The sequence below is a fragment of the Marmota monax genome, unplaced genomic scaffold (assembly GCF_021218885.2).
Source record: "Marmota monax isolate L192 unplaced genomic scaffold, Marmota_monax_Labrador192_F-V1.1 WCK01_AAM20220418_F8-fsc00173, whole genome shotgun sequence".
NCBI classification, from domain to species: Eukaryota; Metazoa; Chordata; class Mammalia; order Rodentia; family Sciuridae; genus Marmota; species Marmota monax.
This window is the reverse complement of record NW_026694620.1, coordinates 3017305-3036418: the sequence shown is the minus strand read 5'-3', so window position 1 is coordinate 3036418 and position 19114 is coordinate 3017305. Positions and strand designations below refer to the sequence as shown.

The window sequence follows — 19114 nt, the reverse complement described above, 5'->3', positions numbered from 1 at the left end:
TGAATTATCAGTGGCTCTCCCTCAGCAATAGATTGCCCAATGCACATGACCTTTATCTTCACTCTACTAGGAAAATACCTCGCAGTAGATCCGGAGGTGGGCATAACCCATTGGGAACTGGACAACCCACCTACCTTTAACCTTTTTTGGTGAAGAACATTCTATGGAAGGCCTTTGATGTTTCCGAATATAAATAAAGCAGAAGCAAGCTCCATTTGGCCAGAGTCTAGAAGTTTGATCCATCCTGATCGGCTTGGCTGTCCTGCCCCTGCTTTTGAAACTATTTTTTTGTGTACTGTGGTTTGTTCGCTGTTCTATTTTTCTTAGCTTTTATTTCTCAGCCCATTCCACCGAGGGTAACCCCATTTCCACCACAGCATGGGGCGTGAGCAAGACTGAGCCACTGGGATTATAGGCCTGTGCCACTGTGCCTTGTCTCAGTTGCAGTCATTTCTAATCAGGATTATAAGCAGAATCTCCTTTGAGTGTATACTTTCTAGTCTCCGAGATGAACCTTAGTGACTTTTGCCTCCAGATGTTCATGCTTCTATGTAGCCTCCCACATTGAATAGTGCTTTTGTGAAATCAAATGAGCTACTACCTAAATGATGGGGAGTCACTTCCAAGTCATGGCAGACATTGGCTCTGAGTATGTGAGAGTGTATGTATGGGCTGCTATGCAAGTGTGTGACAATGTTTGGCCTTTATGTGTGTTTAAATGCATGTGTGTTGTACATGGTATTCATGTGTATGTGAGTCTGTAAGTGGTTTGAATGTTCTCTGTATGCATGTGATCATGTACCTGTGTGTCTGTGTGTGCGAATATGTATGTTTATGTGTGTGTATATGGGATGGTTAGTTCTTTGTGTGTTATTGCTGCCTCCTAGTGGCATTTCTTGCATTTCAAAGAGCTCACAAAGGAGTTTGGAAATAAGATTAATATCAAAGTCTCCTTGTGTTTGGGACTGGGCAATTTTTTTCATATACAATATTTGGTCTCTGTTAATTCAGTCTTCCTGATTGTCTCATAAGGAAGATAAAGGCATTGAAGCTCAAAGAAGTTATGTAAATTGGGTTATCCATACCACAAAGCTAACAAGTGACAGAATCTGACATTCAAACTTCAGAACTATGGCTTTTGTACCATTCTTACACTGCTACTTAAGCTAGTATGACTCTTCCCAGTGGCTTCTTGGAAATAATTGCACTCCAAAGTTGGAATTTTACAGCCTCGTGCTGTAATAGGTTGGTTAGGGAAGATTATTGCATAGATAAGACTGGGACATGCTGTAGTCACTGACTGCTGGTTTGTATGGACTCTGGCTAGAGCAATGTGTGTATTGTTGAAGGTGAGGGAAGAAAAAGAGTCAGTTTATCTCTGTTAATAGACTTTAGCATAAATTGCCCTGAAAAGGTCGGATAAACAGCAGAAGTAGGATGGAATTTTCTGCATGAGGAAAGAATTCTGAATCACTGTGTTGAAGGCAGGGATTCTTTTACTAGGGAAGAAAAGGAATTATGTCTCTTAGTTATTGTTTTTTACACTCATTATGTTGTATCTATTTATGCTATAATTTATACTTTTGTGGTCTGTAAATGGAATGTTCTGAATCATTTGCTACCCAATTTAAGGAACTTACTGGTTATGGGATTATTCGATGTTTTTCTCTAATGAGTTCACAGCATAATAATACAGTAACAACTTTTGGTATTTACAAATTGCTTTTCATCAAGATAGCTAAGTCATTCATGCATTTCATTCTAGTTATACAGAATATCTTAATAATGTAAAATGGTGAGTCACCGACTGAAATTTGATTATTTAGATGATCAGTTTTATACACAATTACTGTGTACGGAGCCATTGCTCATTTTGAAATGACAAATTTAAAGATATGGAAGATGTAGATATCTGCACATCTCTCCTGTCTCAAATTCCTTAAAAATGGTAAAAGGGCAAAAGAGACAATCTTACAGAAGAATAAAAATAAAACACTAATAAAATATTACAAAATTTTTAATTAAAAAGGATGCCATTTTTGACTGTTTCAGGATTTTTTATTGGTTTTATTTTTTAAATACATGACAGCAGAATGCATGACAATTCTTATTACACACATATAGTGCAATTTTTCATACTTCTATTTGTATATAAAGTATACTCACACCAATTCATGTCTTCATACATGTACTTTGGATAATGATGTCCATTACATTCCACCATCCTTGCTAATCCCCTGCCTCCTCCCTTTCCCCTCCCACCCCTCTTCCCTATCTAGAATTCATCTATTCCTCCCATGCTCCCCCTCCTTACCCCACTATGAGTCAGCCTCCTTATATCAGAGAAAACATTCTGCATTTGTTTTTTGGGGGATTGGCTAACTTCACTTAGCATTATCTTCTCCAACTCCATGCCATGATTTTATTCTCTTTTATTGCTGAGTAAAATTCCATTGTGTTTATATGCCACATTTTTTTAACCCATTCTTTCACTGAAGGGCATTTAGGCTCCACAGTTTAGTTATTGTGAATTGTGCTGCTGTAAACATTGATGTGGCTGCGTCCCTGCAGTATGCTGTTTTTAAGTTCTTTGGGTATATTCCGAGGAGAGGGATAGCTGGGTCAAATGGTGGTTCCATTCCCAGATTTCTAAGGAATTTCCATACTGCTTTCCATATTGGCTGCACCAATTTGCAGTCCCACCAGCAATGTATGAGTGTACCTTTTCCCCCACATCCTTGGCAACACTTATTATTGTTTGTCTTCATAATATTGGCCATTCTGATTGGAGTGAGATGATACCTTAGAGTAGTTTTGATTTGCATTTCTCTAATTGCTAGAGATGATGAACATTTTTTCCCATATATTTGTTGATTGATTGAATATCCTCTTCTGAGAAGTATCTGTTCATGTCCTTGGAGATGCTATTTTTTACACACTTATTTTTTTTTTAGTTGTAGTTGGACACAATACCTTTATTTTATTTATTTATTTTTATGTGGTGCTGAGGATCTAACCCAGGGAGGATCGAACATGTGCTAGGCAAGTGCTCTAACAATGAGCCACAATCCCAGCCCCAAGGGATGCCATTTTTAAAGATATCGTTAGAACAGATCAAAAAAATTGTTAATATGAGTCAGTCATTCTATGGACTGTTAAGTAGGATTACAGATTTGCAAAATGCCTCTAGAAGGCCAATTGGCTGTACAGGTTAAAAACCTTAATGGCATTTTATGTCCATAGAAATCTCTTGTATGGAGACAGATGAAATTTCAACAATGATGTATAAGTCAAAGGCATTTATTGCAGCATTATTTACAAGAGTAAATTTTAGTAACTACAGGAGAATAATTAAGCAAATGACATTATATCCAAATGATAGAATAATAAGTCAACATTAAAAATGGTGATATATATATATATATATATATATGATTTAATTAAATATATGAAAATGTTAATAGTGGTTATTCTTTTTCAAATTTTTTTTAGTTGTGGATGGACACAATGCCTTTATTTTTATTTATTTTTATGTGATGCTGAGTATTGAACCCAGTGCTTCACACATACTAGGCAAGTGCTCTGCCGCTGAGCTACAACCCCAGCCCAAGTGGTTATTCTTTAATGGTAGGATTATGCATAACTTTTATTTTCATCTTTAAGTCTTTCAATATTTTCCAATTTCCCTACTTGGTATTTACAAATTACTTTCCTTCAAGAGAACCAAGTCTTTCATGCATTTCTTTCTAATGATACAGAATATCTTAATAATGTAAAATGGTGAATCACTAAAATTTGACTATTTAGATGAAAACTTTTGCAATCTGAAAAAAAATATGCTATTCAAATCTCAGTCTAGGAAGAAAAATTTCATTTCTTCTTACAGTTAACTCTTGATTATTCTTAATAACGAATGGAAAAAATTGATAATCTACTATGGTGATTCAAGTCACTAACATCTGTTCTTGTGTCTTGCACTTCTTAATGTATTTATTACTTAAAATCATTCAAATTACCAGATAAGTTCACAAGAAAGTTTTTGAAACCTTGACTCCCAAGTTTTTTAGAGGAGAAAAATATGGTGAATGTCTTAATTTTGTATCTACACCAATATTTTTGAAATATAGTCATTTTTGAGAGGTTTGAGGATAGATGTGAAGGAAGTAAAATTTCTTTACTCATTCCCTCTGAGATGAACTTGACCTTGTTACATTTTTTCCTTTGATCCTCCTTTAAAAAAATCTTCAATTTTCCTTTTTATATTCATTTAGACACCATTTATCAAATTCTTTTCATGTTCTTTCAGTAATCTGGTTATAAATTTTTATTTTCTAATGGATAAAAGATTATATATGTATTGTGTTCAAGAGGATGTTTTAAAATGGGTATATATTGTGAAATGGTTAATTCAAGCTAATTAATACATGCATTACTTGATGTACTTAATCAATTTTGTGATGAAAACACTCCAAAAACTACTGAATTAAGAGTATTCAAGAGTACAATACTTGCTATTATCTATATTACCATATGGAACTCTTGAACTTATTCCTCCTATGTAACTGAAATTTTGTATCCTTTGACCAGTAAGTCTTCCCTACCCCTTATGCATTTTGAATGTCTTCAGTGATAGGTCACATTCCTGCAACTACCTACTTGGTGTCACATCCTTGATTCTCAGTGAAAATGATCTGGATTATGGATCATTCCTTAGCTATAAACATGTTCAATACACTTTTGGAAACTAAGTCTTAAGAGCATTTTGTAATATTCTTTTCCTTAGGTTTATCTCTGAAACAATAAAGGACTGTTGGTGTTTATTTCCAGTGAGATAGGTTTGAAAAGCACTTTGAAAAGAATATGACTTCCTTCTGGAAGCTTGAAAGTAACTAGTTACGAATGAATGAACCTTCTATTTTCTTTATGGAAAATTGAAAAGATGCTTCAAGCTGTGTTTAATGTTAAGTTTGGCACATATTGAATGCATTGCAAAGATTCTGCAGAAGGAATCCTGTTGTGAAATTAGATGAAAAACAGTGGTAAACCGGATTTCATTTAAGTGAGTGTTTTTACAATTTAAATTTTGCTTCTGTCTGGTATTTTAAAAAAAATACGTTTAGTTCACAGCTTCTAGAAATGTAAGAGACCAAAGAACACCACAATGTAGCAAAGCAAATATGGATATTGCCTTGAGGTGGATGAGACTTCCTGGGAAGAGAAAAAACTACATTTCCCACTTGATGTTACTGTTTTCCACGGAATTGGTAAACATAAATCATTTTTATTTTTTTTCCCAGATCTTCAGAATTCGGAGTCAGTTTTTTTTCAGACTTATAATAGAAAAAAAAAAGACATTGCTCATTTTTCTGTATAATCCATCACCCTCATACATATACGGGTTGTAAGATATCAGGGACAAATTCTCACATCTTTCCACCCATCTAACTGTGACCTGTGTCCAAATAATGGACACACACCCTTCCGTGAACATTCTCCAGCAATCCTTTTTTTCTTTGTCCTTTACTTGTTTTTTTTTTTTTTTCTCTTCGACCCTTCAGGGGCTCACAAGCTATACTGTGAGTAGGATGCTCTAGGGCAGCAGAGTGCAAGACAACAGCCTAATTGTCTTGGAAGAATCGGCCTGGGACTGCTGAAGAGCTGCCAGCGTAGAAAGCAAGCCTGACCACAGCGCTGTGGGCTGGAGCGTCGCCATGGCAACAGCGTGGTGCGCACACCGCCCCCGGGAGGACCGGGAAAAGCGGAGTCGGAAGTCTCCGCCCCCAATCCGCTAGAGAGTAGTGTCTACCGCCTGAGCGTCGTCATGACAACTGCGCCGCGCGCCGGCAGCCGCCGAAGGGCGCGGAAACCCTCTCCTGAGGCCTGGGGGGCGGTAGTGGACGCAACCCGGAGCGTCGCCACGGCAACGGCGCCAGAGAGCCGGCCGCGGCCCGAGGGGTGGGGCAGGGGGCGGGGAAAGGCGAGCCCGGTAGTCCCCGCCCCCGGCCTGCTGGGCGGCGGCGACCCAGCGGCCCGCAAGGATTTGAAACCGTTTGGTGGCGGTGGCGGCGGCGGCCGAACGGAGGGCTTCCTTGTAGGGGCTCCAGGTTCTCGTTTTTCGCATTTCCCCCTCCCACCCCTCCTCCCAGGTTCTCAGTGGAATTTTGCGCGGGTTGGCGGCCGCCCCTCCTGTTGCGGGCTCGTGCGGGGCGGGGCGTCGCCCGCAGGCCCGGGCCAGTTCTCCAGGCCTGGGGGGCGCGCGCCCCCCGTGTCGCCTGCAGAGTGAAGTCCCGAGTGGTAAAGTTATGAGTAAAGTTTGATCAGCCAGGCGAGGGTGGGGGTGGGGGTCTGGTCTGCAAGAAGAGGTCCAGAAATCTGCCCCTGGCGCTTGCGGCTGTGGAGAGAAAGCTGTGTTCTGGGACAAGGTAGGAGCGCGGCCCGGCCCGGGGCCGCGCAGGCCGCCGGTCCCCGGTGCCCGCGCTGGCCGAGGAAGGACTGCGGGGAGCCTGACTGCTAGAGTTGCGGAAGCCCTGTCAGAGCAGAGCCGGTGGCGCTGGGTTTGGGCAGCACCAGGTGCGCTTGGCTTGAAGAAACAATCCTAATAAACATCCCGCTTGGAAAGGCCCTATTCCCTGCGTCAAGGCCTTAGGAAGACGTGCAGGGTTTCTGAGTTTTAGGTGTTCAAGAGGACAGAAGTAATCATGAACAACTTTTATTCAGATCCTTGCGCGCATTTTTGTTATTTGTCTTTAGTATTTAAAGATGAGTGAAAGAAAAGGCAAATGAAATGCCACCAGCCTCCCTGCAGTGGTCCGTCTCCACCGAAGAGGAGAGCAGGGCAATTTGTACAGTGTTCTGGTCCAGCTGACTTCCGGTGGGGAAGGGGTCAGCTACTTCACCGGGCTAAGCCTCCACTTCCTAATCAGGGTGAAGTGGCTTATGGAAGTAGTGCCATCTGGCAGGGTGCTCAGTATACATTGAAATAAGTTTCTTTTCTTTTTCTTTCTTTCTTTCTTTTTTTTTTTTTTTTTTGCAGTGCTGGGGATCGAAGAAGCCAGGGCTTCATGGATGCTAGGCAAGCACTCTACCACTGAGCCACACCCCCAGCCCTAGGATACCTTCCCAAAGTGCTCAGAAGCACCTGGCACAGTCAGGGAAGGCGCCTGTCAAAACATCCAAATGTAAGCAAGATAAACGTGCACCTGTACAACTTTTTGATTTACTGACAAGTTGTCTTTTGAAGTATGTTTAAAATATGATTTGATGAAACATAATGGATTTTACACAACTTTCAGAAACATGTTAGGCAAGAGGCATGATATGTGGGAAGCGTATTCTTGACTTAGCAATTGTGGCTTTTTTTCCCCCAAGGTCTTTTCACGTTTGTGACTTGCTTATGTATTGCTGACTCCTATGGCAGCTAAGCACCTTGAGAAGGCCTTCTCCCATTTTGTGGCTGTCCACAAAGAAACAGTTTAACAAAAGACATGAATCAAATACAGATTATAGATATAAGCAAAAACCATCCATTTTTTTTTGCTTTTGAAGTAATTTATATGACTAGTAGTCACACAACAATTTATATCACTTAGAAAAGACACTCTAAGTACTTTAAGCCTAAACTAAAGATGTGGCTTCACTTATTTTTCAGTTTTAATAATTTGAATCTAATTCTGATAAATATAAAACTTCTTGATTAGCTGGATATATTCTTTGAAGGTTTGAAATGTTAATTTTTTTTTCATTTTGAATTTGTTGGAGAATGAATAAGGGTTAAGAAGAAGCAGAGTTTTAGCCTTTACTAAACATCACTGACTTTATCTTTTTTAAAAATTTGTGCTATAGTATTGCATGTCATTATAGATTGCCTTTTTGTTTTTCTAATTTTATTAATTGGAGAGAAAGTTGACTTATTTGTAAGTGGCCAAGTGGTGAGATACAATAGATCTGAAATTAAAATTTCAGAATTTCAATCTGAGTTTTGGGCTTGTTTTATGATTTTTGGTGCATCATTTAACTGTTGCGTTGTAGTTTTCTCTAGCATTGAACACTAACATTTCCTGCTGGTATCAAAGGATTAGTTAAGAATTAGTGATTATGAGGGATCTTTTTACCTTTGCCATAGTTAATGATGCTCTTAGGACAAGATATTGAGCCTGGAAGTTCATCAAGGCCAAAGCTGTGCTTAAAATTCTTGGCTTATGAGTTTCCATTGGTTTATCTGTTTGAATAGCTGCTTTTCAATATTATGATCTAACATCAATTAGTGGTATCATAGCCTGTTTTACCAAGTACATAACTTATGGAATATATTATAGAAATGTAAGATGAAACCAACAATCACAAACTCACATGCATACACACAGCCTCCAAACCAATCAACTAATCAAAAAATGCTTTTAAATCAAATTTATTTATTTATTTTTGCACTACTGGGGATAGAACCAGGGCCTTGCATACATTCTAAGCAAGTACTCTACCATTGAGCTGCATCACCAGTTTTAAGTAAAATTTATTTAACCAAGTCTTCAATTTGGAAATATTGTTATTTTACCATAATTCAGAAGGTATGATGACCAGTTTTAATAAATTATGAACATATAGTATTCCTATTTTGGAAGACCTATTTGGTATTCAGAACAGAAACATTAAAAAACAATTAGTCATGACTGAGTACAGTGCGCATGCCTGTAATCCCAGCTGCTTGGGAGGCTGAGGCAGGACAATTGCATGTTCAAAGCCAACCTCAGCAATTTAGTAAGGCCCTCAGCTAGACCCTGACTCTAAATAAAATATTAAAAAAAGCTAGGGGTGTGGCTTGGTGTTACACACCCCTGGGTTCAATCCCAAGTACCAAGAAGAAGAAGAACAACAACAAATTAGTCATGTAAAAGTGGAACACTATTCTACTTGGTTAGTGTTTATTTAGCAATTGTTTATTTAGCTTGTAAAATGTATCAGACAATATTCTAGGTACCTACTTAAATGTGTAAATTGTGATCCCTGTTCTCCAGGAGCAAATCCTAGATGATGGAAGATAATGTAAATAATATACAAATGCAAGTCAGTGGTACATAGGGCTTTGTGTGAGTAATGGCAGCGAGAATAGAAAAGCTGGCAGATTTGAGACAGAGTATTTGTTGATGTATCGGTTTATGTGAGTTTAGAGAATGGGAACACTGGAACTTCTATTCTGGCAGATGACGTAGAGGTTGATGCCATCAAGGAGAGTATAGCATAGGTAGAATAGATGTATGGGGAAATCATGAAAAATTTTCTTTGGGAGCTGTCGTAAATGGGAGTCTGGAGTTGCAGAGAGAAAGTGAAGTTTAAATGAAATTTAAGAGTGAATTATATGAGAAGTTACTTGAGTTACAGTAACTGAATGTGATAGCCTACGGAGAGTGTGCAAGTCAGATCAAAAGGAGGCTAAAGAGAGAGTGGAAGAATACCGATTTAATGTTAGGTGGAAAAGCAAGAGCCATTAAGAGAAGGGGAAGGAATGATCTGAGAGGCAGCAGGGGACCCAGGAGTGAAAGGAACTGCTGAGTTTCTAGGAGTAGTGAGTCCTAAGAAGTACATGATGGTGTGGAGATGTCAAACAGGGTGCAAATTGAAGCTAGCCCTTTGGATTTGTGAACTAGTGGATAATTAGTGAACTTTGAAAGATTTTCCATTGCAGGATAGAGCTGGGAGTTGATAAGAAAGAAAGAAGCAGACTGATGAGTGGAAGATTAGAATGAGGATTAGCATGGGAGGGGAAGGAGTCAGAGAATGTAAAATAGAGAAGAAGTAATTGATAATTGATAAATGACAGGAAGAACTATGGACCTTAGAAGTAGAGTTGTTTTGCTTTTTTCTGATACAGTAGCAAAGGAGGTAAGAATGTCTTTTTCTAAGAAGTAATTTGGGAGATGTTAGGAATACCATTTTACTATGGTGTTGCCATTCATTATTTTTTCCATGAATCAGGAAGAAAGATTTTTTTAAAATTGAGAATAAGGTGAGTTTGGAGTTGTTAAATGGGCATTAAGATATCTGGTAAAAGTTTTAAAGTGATTTGTGGAGTAAGAAATATTAAGACTCCTTAGGGTTCAGATGGCATCAGAAGCTATCTGACTCCAAGGCAGTACCATCTTTTTCTTGCAGCCCTTTGGGTAGAGAAAAAGTGGGGCATTGAGGGAACTGTAGTCTTGCTCAGTAGAAAGAAAAAATCTAGTGGAAGAGAGAGCTTAAGAGGCTAAAGGGCTGTTATCAGCTGGAGGGGTTTCTTTGCAAGGCAGTGATGAGAATGGGGAGTGTGTTATAGTAAGATGGTTGGAGCCTCCAAAAAAAAGGAATTTGGGGGTTGAAACTGGAAGAGTAGTAGTTGGGAAGTGGCAGCATGGATGTTGATCAGTGTTTTCTTTCCTGAGCAAGGTTGGATGGATGGAAAAAAGACTTCAGAGAATTCTTGTGTGCGCTTAAGAAAGACTTGTACAATAAAGTGGGAATAAAGTCAACAAGTGGGAATAAAGTCAACCAGTGAAAGCTAAGGTTTACTTAGAGAAATAGGATAGAGAGAAGTTTCTGGAAGAGGTTATTGATAATAAAATGGCAGATGCTGAGGAAAATACTAGAAGCTGGTTTAGCAGAGAGAAGGCAATTGTAGAATAATGTAGCTTATGAGACAGATCAGAGCTTTACCCCAAATATTTAATTTGTAAGCTGAATTATATAAATATCACACAAAGGTAGTCCACATCCCTACCAAGACATTTCACATTTTAAAAGAACATTTAGAATATGGATATATTTTTAACCTAAAGAAGTTTTGTCAAAACCCGTATTTCTGATTTTTGGGGATTCAGTCTTTTTACATTTAGTAGGATTTTTTTTTCTTTCTGTTAACTGGAAGAAATATGAACACTAATATTTTTTAAAGGATATTATAAAAGTTTTAAATTACAGCAGATTAACTTTTTTTTTTTGCTATGCAGCTGAGTGAATTTTTATATTTATGCATTGGTAGATTCTGAGGCCTCCTCTTTAGAGAGGGTACAGAACAATTCAACATCATATATAGTTTCCTTGTGCCGTTTTTTTGAATACATACTCTATTCTACTGCTAACTCTACTGACCACTGATCTGTTCTCTATGCTGAAATTTTTTGCCTTTTCTAGAGTATCATATAAATGGAGGTAATCTTTCAAGAATGGCTTCTTGCCCTTAGCATAAAACATTTGTAGTGTATCCATATTGGTGTGTGTATCAGTAGTCATTCCTTTTTGTTGTTTAGTACTAATTATTGTGTGCATATACTACAATTTATTTCATTCCCAGTCGAGGGAAATTTGGGCTGTTTCTGGTATTTGGTGATTCCAAACAAACAAAAAATTGCTGTAAGCATTACATTTGCATTTTTGGGAATATACATTTTTAATTTCACTTAAGTAAATACTTGGGACTGGGATTTTTGGGTTATATGGTAAGTGTATGTTTAACTTTGTAAGAAAATGCCAAACTGTTTTCCAAAGTGGCAGTATCATTTTACATTCCTACCAGCAGTGCAGGAAGCGTTTCTCTTGTTCAGGTCTTCACCTGCACTTAGTATTGTTGTCATTCTAAATTTTAGTTGTCCTAACGTGTTTGTAGTGGTATTTCATTATGGGTTTTTTTTTGGGGGGGTGGGGGGTACCAGAGATTGAACCCAGGGCCACTTAACCACTGAGCCCCATCATCAGCCCTTTTTATTTATTCATTTCTTTATTTTGAGACAGGGTCTCACTGAGTTGCTTAGGGCTTTACTAAGTTGCTGAAGCTGTCTTTCAACTTGTAATCCTCTTGCCTCAGTGTCCTGAATTGCTGGGATTACAGGCATGTCCCACTGTGCCTGGCTTTCTTAAGGGTTTTAATTTTCATTTTCCTACTGATTAATGATGTTGGGCATCTTTTTGCATGCTTACTTGCCATTATTTGTATTTCTTTTTGGTAAAGGGATTGATTTAGTTTTACTTTTGCTGGGAATTGAACCAAGGGCTTTGCTCATGCTAGGCAAGTGCTCTCCCACTGAGCTACACCCCCAGCTCCTAGAGATTGATTTATAAAAAATATGGTTATTTTTATTTGACATATAGTAATTGTACATATTTATGGGATATGATGTGATATTTCAAAACATGCAAATGATATATAATGATCAAGTCAGGGTAATTGACATATTTATTGCCTCAGATATTTATCATTTTTTTGTGTGTGTTGGAAACATTCAAAATCATCTCTAGTAGCTATTTTGAAACATACAGTTATTTGCTGACCAGGCATTAATTTTTTTTGTAGATTATTTTTATTGGGTTAAAATTTGAGATTTCTTTTCTATATGTGTGAATGTATATAAATGTGTATAAGTGTGTGTATGTATATGTTTATATATATAAATACATATAAACGAGTATAAAAGTGTGTATAGAAATGTGTACATATGTATGTGTGTATTTTTTCAGTGATGGGAATGAGCCTTGTATATGTTAAGCAAGTCTTCACCACTGAGCTATATTCCCAACCCTATATATTCTTTTTTTAAAAAAATTTTTTTTAGATGTTGATGGACCTTTATTTTATTCATTTATTTATATGCAGTGCTGAGAATCAAACCCAGTGCCTCAACATGCTAGGCAAGTGCTTTACCACTGAGCCATAACCCCAGCCCCTATATATTCTTTTTTAAAAAACATTCTTTATATTTAAAAATATACTATATATTTATATTTATATATATTTTATATATTGATACACCTTATATACTTATAGATCTTACATTTAAAAAAATTTTTTTAGTTGTAGATGGACACAATACTTTTATTTATTTATTTAATTTATTTATTTTTATGTGATGCTGAGGATTGATCCCAGTGCCTCAAACGAGCTAGGTAAGTGCTCTACCACTGAGCCACAACTCCAGCTCCCCAACTGTATATATTCTTTTTTTAAAAAAATTTATTTATTTTTTAGTTGTAGTTGGACACAATACCTTTATTTTATTTACTTATTTATATGTGGTGCTGAGGATCAAACCCAGGGCTGCGCATGTGGTAGGCGAACATTCTACCGTTGAGCCACAACCTCAGCCCCTCTTTTTTTAAAAAATTGTTTTTAGTTATACATGGGCACAATCTTTATTTTGTTTATATATTTTTTTGTGGTGCTGAGGATTGAACATAGTTTCTCACATGTTTGAGGCATGTGCTCTACCACTGAGCCACAGTCCCAGCCCCCTACATATTCTTGATATGAGTTCTTTGTGAGATGTAAAGTTTGCAGATATTTTCTGTGGTTTATTTCCTAATTCTTCATGACCAAAGTCATGAGGATTTGTTTTTCCTATTTTCTTCTAAGAGTTGTATAGATTTATATTTTATACTTAGACGCACAATTTGTTTGGAGTTAATTTTTCTATATAATATAGGTTTAGGTTTGAGGTGTAATTTTTATTTGCATATGGATATCCAGTTGTTACAGCATTATTTGTTATAAAAACTGTGATTTCTCCTTTGTTGAAAATCAGTTCTTCATGTTTGTGTTAGTCCATTTTGGAGACCCTCTGGTCTGTTTCCTTGATCTATGTGTTTGTTCTTTCACCAATACTACATTGTCTTGACTACTGTAGATTTATAGTCCGTCTGAAAAATCAGGTAGTATGAATCCTCCAACTTTTTTTTTTTTTCAGAATTGTTTTGTTTTCTCTAGTTTCTTTATATTTACATATAAATTTTAGAATCTGCTTGTCTGTATCTACAAAGAATGCTGCTGGATTTTGATTTGAATTGCATTAAATCTGGAGGTAATTTTGGGGAGAATTGTTATTTAATTGATAAGTTTTCTTTTATCTTCTTTAGAGTTTTATAGTTTTTGGCTTACAGATCCTTATTTTTAAATCTTTTACAGATTGGACTATGGAAATGGAAAGTGAAGAAGAAAAATGGGAGAAGCTGGATGCAGAATTTGATCACTTTGTGGTAGATATGAAGCCCTTTGTTCTAAAATTACTCCATAGGTCAGGTAAGATGTGTTTGAAAACTAGATTTTTTTTTTTTTGGTACCAGGGAATCAAACCAGGGGCACTTAATCACTAAGCCGTACTCCCAGCCCTTTTTTATGTTTTATTTAGAAACAGGGTCTCATAAGTTGCTTAGCACCTGGCTAAGTTGCTGAGGCTGGCTTTGAACTCGTAATCTTCCTGCTTCAGCCTCCAGAACCGCTGGATTATAGGCATACCTCACTGCACCTAGTGAAACTAGATTTTTAAGATTAATTTTTTTCTTTATATTTAATTAAACCAGTGAGGTGTCAAAATGGATAGCTGAAATATTTTAGTAATAATTTTTGTCATTGACGTACGTTGTTTACTTTGAGCTATTCATGGGTAAATAAAAATTTAGTGACTGTGTTCTTTAAGCTGTGAAAAGATCTTATTGTGGTACCACTTTTTACATGTCATGAACACTGATCTCTAAAGTTAGTCACAACTGTGTTTACCTCCTTCTGTGAAAGTGCCTTCTATTTTAGGAACCTATTATTCACTTATTCTCTGATCCTTTTGTCTATCAGAGCAGAAGAGAATCCATTGGTCTTTTATGATTATGACTGTTTGAATAAAATCAGGTGTGAATGAGTTTTTGTTTCTATTTTGTCTTCATTTCCCAATCTGTTATTTTTTATTTTGGAATGAGGGCCTTTTTCTCAAGTTAGAGAATTTTCTGATGATTTAAGGCATCAGAGAGCAATTGGAGTGAATTTGGGGGACTTAGGAGATTCTTTCCGTTGTAGTAGGTACAAGGTTGGATGTGAAGGTGAACCTGATTTGGTAGCTGTTGAGTAGATGGTTTAGAGTGGGACCAAGAAACTATGGCCTTTACTCTTTCCAAGTTCCCTGTTTCCTGAGGTGTCTGAGTGAACTCTATATTTAAAGTGAGGAAATTATTCAGTATTAGATATTTATTTCAGGGGCTGCAATGGGAGAAGGGAGTGTGACATGAATTGTGCACTCTGTGCCTACTCACTTCCAAAGCCTGCAGCCTTTCCTAGTCCAGGGCAGCTTGGCACAACTTTCCCTTGAATCTTCTTACTGTATCTCCTTTCTTGCCTTGCTGGACCTTAACTTTTTCTTTCTTTCTTTGTTATTTTTTTCTGGTTGTTGTTGTTGATGGACCTTTAATTAATTAATTAATTAATATGTGGTGCTGAGAATCGAACCCAATGCCTCACAAATGCTAGGCAGCTACTCTACCACTGAGCCACAACCCCAGCCCCTCCTTTTGGTCTTTTTGTTTTTGATTTGCTAATTAGGAAAAATTTGTAGCAAAATTTCTCACTACAAATATGTTTCAAGTCAAACCACCCTCTTATCTTCTTTTAAAAATGAATTAAAGCAGGGCGTGTTCCTATAGCCCCAGTGACTTGGGAGGCTGAATTAGGAGGATCAAAAGTTCAAGGCCAGCCTTAAAAACTTAATGAGACCCTGTCTCAAACTAAAAAAAATAAAAAAGGGCTGGGAATGTGGCTCAGTGGTTAAGTGCCCTTGGGTTCAATCCCTGGCCAAAAAATAAAACAGAAGGATTCCAGATACATAGAATTGATTACTTATAATCTTTGGTTTATGACACATTGTCAGTATTGGAACATTCATTGTTCTCCTTAATTAATTAATTGATTATTTGGTACTAGGGATTGAACCCAGAGACACTTAACCATTGAGCCTCGTTTCTATCTCTTTTCACTTTTTATTTTTAGACAGGGTCTCACTGATTTGCTTAGGGCTTCACTAACTTGCTGAGGATGGCTTTGAACTTGGAATCCTCTTCTCTCAGACTCCGGAGCTGCTGGGACTGTGCTTGGCTATTTAATTAATGTATAATAAGTATGTGGGAACTCATCTCAGTCAAGAACTAGAAATTCATAATAGCTTACTTTTTCTTGTAGCTAAAGTCTATTATTTTATTTTATTTTTTTTAGTTGCAGATGGACACAATACCTTTTTTTTTTTTTTTAGTTTATTTTTATGTGGTGCTGAGGATCAAACCATTGCCTCACATGTGCTAGGCAAGTGCTCTACCACAGAGCCACAACCCCAGCCCCCATAGCTTTCATTTCTGTAGGGAGATTTGTAAAGTGATAACTTTAGTGATTTTTTTATAGGTAAAACAATAAATGAATATGACCTTTATAAACTCAGAAATTAGAGCAGACTTTATTATTTGTGTTAAATATATAGTCCTCAAATTACAGTAAACAGATAAATGTTAATATCAGAGTAGTTTTTCTGAGACTTAAAACAATCTGATATCATGGCAAGATAGTATGTATAGTCAGTGGATCATTTATCACATGTGAACTAAACTGTGCTATATTTTTAGGTAGATTTTTCTTTTCTTTTCTTTTCGGTACTGGGGATTGAACTCAGGGGCCCTCAACCACTGAGCCACATTGCCAGTCCTATTTTGTATTTTATTTGGAGACAGTGTCTCACTTGAGTTGCTTAGCACCTTGCTTTTGCTGAAGCTGGCTTTGAACTCTCAATCCTTGTGCTTCAGCCTCCTGAGCTGCTGGGATTACAGGCATATGCCACCATGCCCAGCTAGGTAGAGTTTTAAAAGCATAATTATTTTACAAAATTACATATAAATAGCACTCACTTATTTTTAGTGATGTTAAAAGTCTAAGTAAATCAGCTACAAATCCCTGGAAATCATTGACTTCAGCAAATAAAACATTTTGATTTAATTTTAGAGTAAGTATAAAATGCTCGATATGTCAGAGGTTGCATTTTTATCTCTTTCTGTGTTTGTCCAGTTAGAATTCTAGACTCTTCAGTATGTCTAAAGTCATTTTAGAGTTGCAAATTTTAACTAAAAAATTTATTCAGTAGTCATCCAGAGATTTTATTTTTGTGAAAATTTTTCTTTGTATTTTTTTTGTCCAACTACTGATTAAAGTTAAATTGTAAATTTGGAGTTTATGGCTTGTGAGGCAACTCTAGTTCACCTTTTTTGGTGAAGTTTTATTGGAATCATTTTTTTTTTTTTTTTTAATGTATAGCCTGTGACTGCTTTGTTGGTGCAGTAGCTTAGTCGAGTAGTTATGCCACATGGCCTCCTAAACCTAGTTATTTACTATTTGAATCTTTATAAAAATTTTTTTCCATTTCTTGTTCTAGACTAAAGCAGGTACATTATGGTCTTTGTAATTAAATGTTGTATCTTCTGAAAAATCAAATTTCTTATAGTTCTTTTGTATTTATAGAACGGCAGAGGTGTGCTCTTTGGATTAGAAAGTTGTGTGAACCTTCAGGAACAGGTGCAGGAATAATTGGCAGGAAGAATCGGAACCTGTATGCAAAATTGTTATTGCATATGCTTAAGCGAGGAGTGCTTGAAGGCCCTTTTACACACCGCCCTGAACCAGGGACACTAAAAACATTACCTTCATACATGGTAGGTATTATTGACCAGAGTGTATTAGTTTCATTTCTTCAAAAGTGTGTAAGTTTTCATCCCTTTGGGAATACTAGGTTATGTGTCCTAGTAACACATTAATTAAAAGTATTTTTTTCCTCTTTAATTCAGTTTTTTCTACTTTCAGTAGAAAACAGGAATTTACCTATAATGGGAATAACCTTGTTGATTAATTCAATTGTATTCTACAATATTGCTAAAAAAATGAATGAATTTTTAATATTGAACTTTAACTGCCAACTGATTTTCATTGGATTGTCGTGGTGACATTTTATGTATTTCAGTAGATTCTAGCTTATTAAACTCTTTCATAAATATTATTTTAAAATTTATAAGAGGTTGTATTGGATGACTTCTATAAATTCCCTTCTACTGTAATGCTGGAGTTTAGAAGTGATTTTCTATACTTCATTTAATTTTATTTTTATAAACAGTTTTGTTCCAATGCTTGCTTGATGAATTGTCACTGTCTGGTTCCTAATAAACATGAAATATACCTTAGTTTGTGCGGGATTTGAATACTTGAGAAGTCTTGCAGGAGTATTAGGTAATTGATAGTTGTTGTCAGGATATCCATGTATTTTTTTTAATGAACTGTAAAATTCTTATGTAGTATAAGACTTTTATGTATTTTATTAGTTCATATAAGGCAAAATTTAGTTACAAGGCATGCTAAAATTTAGTTACAAGGATAATTCTTGTTTTTGGTCGAGGAATGTCAAAAGAACATATAATGGATAATAGTTTTATCCATTGTATGTTCAAGTAGAGCCATGCATTTTGCTTAAGTTAAGATCTATAGTATTTGGGATCGTAGTTGCTTGACTTGTTATTTGATCAGATATTAGCATGACGACAGTAGTCGTGTCCCCTTATCTGTGAGGGAGATGTTCCAAGAACTGTCCCTCCAATGGATGACTGAAACAGTGGGTAATACCTAATTCCTTATACTACTCTGACAACTAAGACAGCTACTAAATGACTAGTGTATGCAGTGTGAATATGCCTGGAGGGACATAGTGGGATGGATGGTGTGAGGTTTCATCATAGTACTCAAACACAATTTAAAATTTAATTGTTGATTTCCAGAGTTTTCCATTTAATATTTTTGGGCTATAGTTGACTGTAACTAAAACCATGGAAAGTGAAACTGTGGTTAAGAGGGAAACTTCTGTATTCCATTTAAAAAGAACTTGTTATGCATTTCTGATTTGGGATAGAGAGTCGTGGGTCACTTTTCCCTATATAGAGCCCCTTGAAGATTTTCTGTATAGGATTGGAAGAATTGTTGTAGAGGTGTCTGGGCAGTGAAGTTTTCTTTAGAAATTTGTCATGCAGCCTGGTTAATTTGAAGAGAAACAAATGGGCTAATGCATTCTCAACAACTAGAGTAGAACATTCTATGAAGTACATTCAGATGTTAAGACGTGAGTGTGCATGGTGTCCTATTTTCCCATTCACATTCAATTTCATAGAGTCATAAGGGAGAGCTTTATTTTACAAATAAAATAATGAGAAGGCCTAGGGACCAATTAGTTAGTAATATGGCCAGAACTAACTCCCAGGTCTCTCACTCATTTGCTCACACCTCATCAAGGGATTCCTAATTTTAATTTCTGGTTTGTTA

At 36.6% G+C, this 19114-nt stretch overlaps 1 protein-coding gene across 7 annotated transcripts in view; it reads left to right on the top strand.

Moving 5' to 3' along the window:
• Positions 1–5977: 5977 nt before the first annotated feature.
• Cep112 (centrosomal protein 112) overlaps positions 5978–19114 on the top strand; it is a 472978-nt gene continuing 459841 nt past the window's right edge. For 6 of the 7 annotated variants that reach the window (XM_046422633.2, XM_058572199.1, XM_058572198.1 and 3 more), the window contains exons 1-4: positions 5978–6104; positions 7034–7178; positions 13922–14035; positions 17276–17466. In XM_046422633.2, coding sequence (XP_046278589.1) covers positions 13930–14035; positions 17276–17466 — 297 coding nt within the window. In that variant the 5' untranslated portion in view covers positions 5978–6104; positions 7034–7178; positions 13922–13929. Of the gene's footprint in view, positions 6105–6322; positions 6423–7033; positions 7179–13921; positions 14036–17275; positions 17467–19114 lie in introns of those variants that run through there. The other variant, XM_058572196.1, reaches the window with a different exon arrangement.